Raw genomic sequence first — 6176 nt, forward strand, 5'->3', positions numbered from 1 at the left:
AAACCCTGTACGTTTAGGCCAGACGTTCTCAGTCAAATGAGAGGGCGCTTTTGTCCCCCAGAGAAAGGTAGCGACTTCTGGACATTTTTGATTACCATGACTGGGGTGAGGGGGTGTTACTGGTGCATTGTCAGTAGCGGCTGGGGACACTGTTCATCATCCTAGAACATTCAGGAACATGTGCCCCCAACAGAGAATCACGTGGCCCCAGTGATCAAAGTCTCAGACACAGCGGACACAGGCTCCTTCCCTCCCCTCTCCTCCTGCACAAATATTCCAGATAATTTTTGATACAAATTCCCCTTTAATGTAGAAAAAAAAACAAAAAACAAAACTCGTGTACATACATAAATACCATTTGGGGGTATAAATAAAGTAAGAAAATAAAGAGATGTACATATCAAACACAATAAATTACTCATAAATATCACAGTGGAAACCAAGTGCTGGAAAACGGACTCGATCTCCATGCGGCTTTGACAAGTTACTGGTGAGATTCGGGGTTTTCAGATCTTCTTTTTCGGGGCTTTGGAATGAAAGGGTCAGGACCCCAGGCGGAGGACTTGCTCTGACCTTTTCAGGTCAACATCCCAGCGGGTAGAAAGGAGGTGGGGGTCAGACCCCGGAGTGAGGTGAGTGAACTGCGGGGAGGAAGCCTGTAGGGTTCCTTCTCTAAGGGCCCTCAAGTGACAACCCGAGATCGATTGCCTGGAAACCCCGGCCACCATGGCAAGGAAGATGCTGCCGGGACTGGCCACGCCTCTGAGCAGGCGGCAGTGCGGCCATTCACCTTAGGGGACCAGCATGACCCCGGGTAAGTGTTGACCACGTGCAGAGCAATGGTGAAGGGGGGGGAAGAGGAGGGATGGATAGGCCGCCTTATCTGCCCCGGGTGGGTTGCCAAGGGGTCCCGTGAGGCTGTCCAACCCAGAGCCAGCCATAACAGGGAGTTCTCAAGATTGACCCCGGCTGGAGGGGCCTCTGGGCTCCCCCTGCTCTTGGAGCTTGGTGGTGCCTGCAAGTGGTTACTTCTGTGCTGGAGGAGCTTGGGGAGGCCCAGTGGTCCTTTCTTGGAGTTGAGAGCTGGAAGAATTTTCCCAGGCAGTAGAGTCAGATTTACCTGAGGTTTCACAAAGTTGATTACCTGCCCATGAGTTTAAAAAAAATAACTGCTTTTCCTCTGGCCATGCGTGCTGCAAAAGAATAGGAGGAGAGAACTGCTGAGAAGTTCAGCTTGGCATAAGAACCTTGCCGGAGGCAGTGAGCTCTCCGCCAGTGGAGGTACTCAGGCAGAACTAGGGCAGCACACACTCGTCCAGCAGGGTTGAGGGGCTGGGGTAGGTAGAAGCTGGGTGGGTGGGGTGGAAGGCTTACCATTTTATGATCGTACAAGTCTATCCGCTAGAAACCGGCACAGCCCATGTAAAACTTTGTCTATGTACAAGTTCTAAATATTTCCTCCTAAAGCTACATAGAACCTGGACTCAGGATCATACAGGAGTAGAAAACCCACTCCGCAAGCACCTCAGGCCTGGGGTCCTGGTCTCCAGGGCCAGGGTGGAGGGGAGAGGACAGAGCCTCCATTAATTATAGAAGCTGGGACTCTTCACCGATCCCAGTTTGGTGGCGAGCCCGAAAGGGTCCATGCTATCTGTTTTCAGGGGCAGAAAGAAATCAGGCTTCAGGGGTTCCTGGAGGTCTTCAGGTTCGGCTGGGATGGTGGACAGCATGGGCAGGAAGTGAGACAGCGGCAGGAAGCCCCTGCTTTTGAATAGCTGCCTCTGCCTGGAGCTGCTCAGGGAGACCGGGAGATGGTGCTTCCTGGACCAGTACACGTTGTAGCCGTCAGGACGGATCTCCTCCTCGAAAGCACAGTCCTCGGCTGAGTACTGGGTCTGCGAAGCAAAGAGACAGCCTCAATCGGGGCCCACCGGGCTGGGTGACCAGCAGAGACAGCCGGACAACCAGTTGCAGGTGAGTAGGTGTCCACGCCGTTGGCTAACGGCCCATGCCATTAGCCAAGGATGTGTGCAAGTTTATAAAGCACGGAGGTGTATAAAGAACATATATAAACACATGTATATTTAGTATAATGTTATATATGCACACATATAAAATGCAAAGCATGTGTTATATTAATATACCCATTAGATATTACATCATATTAACATATAAATGTTATAAGTAATATATATGTTATAAATAAAACATAAATTATATAACATTAAATATGTGTTAGACATTAAACATATATACTAAACACATACGTTAGCATTGCAGGCGGATTCTTTACTGGCTGAGCCACAAGGGAAGCCCAAAAATATATATAGGTACTTATATATTTAGTATGAAAGCTTTTTGTTATATATTAATATGCTCATTAAATACACATCACGTTGAATTCACATGTAAATAGTAATGTCACAGAAAATACATGTGTAACATTAAACATATATACTCAACATATTAGACATATATGTAGTTTGTAGTTATACTTTATAACCTTCAACTATATACACATACTTCAGGTATATTTCATGTGTTCAGTGTATATTCTCAGTATCTATATATAACTCACATAGATCCGTTGTATTTTTTCACTAAGTCACATCACTTTTTAAACTTGGTCTTGTTCTGAGCAACATCTATAAAGTCACAGCCTTGACAGGCATGCAATGCTTCCCTCCCCGACGTTAAATATATAATTATTGCCATGAAAAAGTCCCTTGTATTCCACAGGCGGTTTGGGAAACACTGCTAACTAGGTTATCCTTTTAGGATCAGTCTTTTAATTAAGAATCACGAGTAATCCAATCTGGAGCCCAGATGAAAGCATCTATTTCCCATTTAGACCCAAATGACTGTGGTCCTGAGCCTTTTTGTCTGGAGCTCTGGTAAGAGAAACCTCAGTCCCTCTGGCTCCTTTATTCAGTAGCTGCCCTCCAGGCAGCCTGCCAGGATCCTGGAGATAAAGGCAGCCCCCTCCCCCCAGGCCAGGAGGAAGCCTGCACCCCGTGGGTGGCCAGAAAGTCAGAAGGCAGAAGTTTGAGAGTGAGCCGGTGGAGTCCCAAATGCAGAGGGTCAGTTTGTCTTTAGGACACAAGAGCACAGCCAAAGGCGGGGAGCCAGGAGGGCTCAGCCATAAAATGCCCTGGGAGGCACCCAGTCTCATTTCTGCCCAAGCCTACAAAGGTCGCTTCACTGCAGGTGAGGGAGCGCTGTGCTCAGATAAGGCCCTGATAAGGCCTGCATCCAATGGAGCGATATGCCCAGCTCCCGTGCGGGGGAATAAGGCCACCAGATGGAGGGGAGAAATGCAAATTGATAAACAAGGGAATTAAAATCAAATAGAGTGACTATTTCACCCTGCTGGTTCTTTGGGAGAAACTGACATCTCATTTGCCAAAGAGAGAGTGAAACGACTTCGAGTTTCTGGGAGGATGTGGAATTGTTTATTTTTTTTAATCTTCAAGTTTTGCTAAACTGTGACCGCAGGACCTAGAGGCAGAACAGGATTTTAGTTGAGGCACCCTCAGTTTGGATTAGAATGATGATGGGTTAGACCCAGCCGCCCCTGTGGGGGCTCTGCCCCTGAAGCCCCCACCACCCCTAAGTAAACCTCACATGGGTTGCAACTGCGGGGGCTCGGAGTGGCTTTGGGTATCAGCTTTCTTGCCTCCTTTCTTGTCCTTTCACGCGGGATGCCATAAAACCTGAGCCAGGTTTATTTATCTCTGGATAAACAGAATAAAGGGGCACCAGAGCCACAAAACACTGAGACACTAAAGAGATCTGAGCCGCGGACAGGAGGGCATCCCTGGAGGGCCGGTGCCCTCCCCTGCCCCTGCTGCCCCCTGGCCCTCCAGCGGAGCCCCTGCCCAGCAGGGCTGCATTGAGGCCCTGCGCCAGGCCGGGACCTCACACAGCCTCCGCTGCGCGCCCGGGGGGCTCAGGTTCCCTTTGAACTCTCAGCCTTTGTTCCGGCGACCAGAGAGCCGGCATCTGCACACTTCCTGCCCCCAGACTTCTCTGGCTACCTGGGCCTGCCCTCCCACCGCCACCCAAAGAGGCCTCTGCCATACAGGTGAGCCCGACAGGGGGATGAGTGCGGCCACGAAAATAGGACCCCAACGCGGCTACAAAATAATCTATTTTTTAGCGGGTAAAAATTAATTTTAAAAAGCCTCTTCAATCCCAAATGTAATTTTTCTTCTGACTTAAAAAAAAAATCCAAGTTGTGGATACACCCTTTTTCTTTTTTTCCTCCCCAGCCACCCCCCCACCCACCACTTAAAAAAAAAAAAACTACCTCAAGGAGGGAGGGGAAGGCGAGCGCCACACGCGCACAGGGCAAAGCCGAAAACGCCCACGGTGGGCTCCCCGTTTAACATCGAAGCGCCGACTTCCTCCGTCCGACTGATCTGCCTCTAGTTCAGGGGGAATGCAAAGGCGGGGCCTCACCCGTTCTCCATAAACTTACAAATTAGAAAGTGGGACAGAAGAGTAATCCGGGCCTCGCCGCCTTCCCCTCCGAGTTCCACACCGGCCCGGACAGAGCAAACAAGGAAACTGAACCTGACCCTGCGCGCCCTCCTGCCCCGCAGGCCCGCGCCCCCGCGCGTCCGGCCGGACCGAGACACCTACCAGTCCTTGCATCTTGCCGTCGGCGTCCATGCAGAGGTACAGCACGCTGCGCTCGCCCTTGATGGCTACGGTGCTCAGAGCGACCGCCCTGATCTCCATCAAACCTGGGCGGGAAAACAGCAGAAAACTGCAGCCGGAACCCGCGGGGCCCACAACTCGTGAAAGTGGTTGGTGGGTGTACAGGCCCGTCCTCCCCAACCCCCCAGCCCCTCTCCATGTCTGGAGGCTCGGGATGGGAGTGGAACGCCCAGGTGCCAAGACCTGGAGTTCCCCGGAATGGTGGGGGGGGGGGGGTCCGCAGAAGCCGAAGTGGGGGAAGCGGAGGGGAGCCCATCGGTGCAGTAGGTCCACGCACCCGTTGCCCCCTCCCCCAGCTCCTCCCGCAGTCGGGGGGTCGGGGAGGGAGAGATCGCTAAGTGCCAAGAGCCGGGGTTCCGGGAGCGAGAAGGAGGCAAACGGAAGAAGGGGCGCTGTGACGGGTGGGGGCCCGGCGGGCACTCACTGTGCGCGCTCTGGACCTGCGCGCAGTCCACGGCGCCGTCGGAGTGGATGCGCAGAAAGCAGCTGTAGAGGCCCTGCGGGCCCGCGGTATACAGGTGCCGCAAGCGAACCGACTCGCCCCAGCCGTAGTGCACGTGCGGCCCCGCATCCGAGAAGGCCAGGGGGCGCCCGGCTGCGGCCAGCCAGAGGCCAGCCAGGACCAGGGCGCGGGCCACGGCGCACCGGCTCGGAGCGCTCCGCATGGCACCTCCCTCGGGCTCGGAGCTCTGCGCGCAGATCTGGCGGTGAGGGTGCGGGAGGCTGGGCGGCGGCCCCGAGGCCCTGCGGGACAGAGCGTGCGGAGGAGGGGTGGCCGTGCCCTTGAGCCAGGAGACCGCTGCACGCTCCGGGGACCTGGGCACCTCTCCAGCTCCGACGGCGCGGCGGCTGGCGGCCGGAGACCTTATATAGCGCGTCTGCCCGCGATGCGAAGCCCTTATCGGGATTGCATCAGCCCTCCGCCCCTCGCACACACCCACTCACACCCCGCCCCCCGACCCAGCCTCTCCCTGGGCCCCGCCCGGGTGACCCCGCCCATATCTGGAAGTGAAGGAGGCCCTCTTTCGCTGGAAACTTGAGGGGAGCTCCTCCTGGCGGCGCTGGGGCGACGCCAGGTCGCTTCCGTCTGGGCGAGTTTGATTTTGTAAAGAAATGAAGCGGACGGCGGAGCCCACTCCCACCCCCCCGCCCAGGCCATTGGTTTCAACCCCCCACCCCCCGGGAATGCTCTCGTCGCCGGGCGCTGGCCGGGGCTGCGCGGAGCCGGGGTCCCGACATCAAAGACGGGGGCGGGGGACACTGAGCTTTGCATCCTTCACTCCCGGTGGGAAAAACCCCGCCTCGGCTTTGGGGCCCCCTCCCCTACAATCCACATCCACTCGCTCACGCCACGATTCCAGCCCTTAAAGCCCCGGGGGTAGAGCGGTCCACTGGAATTTATTTTCCCCCTGCAGCTCAGAGCCTCTCACGTTATCCGGCTTTATGTTCTTCAG

The 6176-nt window shown here is 54.6% G+C and overlaps 1 protein-coding gene across 1 annotated transcript; it reads right to left on the reverse strand.

Moving 5' to 3' along the window:
• Nucleotides 1-244: 244 nt before the first annotated feature.
• On the reverse strand, nucleotides 245-5872 carry FGF19 (fibroblast growth factor 19). Its single transcript, XM_061407292.1, has 3 exons — nucleotides 5147-5872; nucleotides 4645-4748; nucleotides 245-1895 (listed from the first exon to the last, which is right to left on the reverse strand). The coding sequence occupies exons 1-3, from the start codon at nucleotides 5385-5387 to the stop codon at nucleotides 1584-1586; spliced, it is 657 nt and encodes a 218-aa protein (XP_061263276.1). The 5' UTR covers nucleotides 5388-5872; the 3' UTR covers nucleotides 245-1583.
• Between the last annotated feature and the right edge of the window lie 304 nt (nucleotides 5873-6176).

This window comes from Bos javanicus, chromosome 29 (assembly GCF_032452875.1).
Source record: "Bos javanicus breed banteng chromosome 29, ARS-OSU_banteng_1.0, whole genome shotgun sequence".
NCBI lineage: Eukaryota > Metazoa > Chordata > Mammalia > Artiodactyla > Bovidae > Bos > Bos javanicus.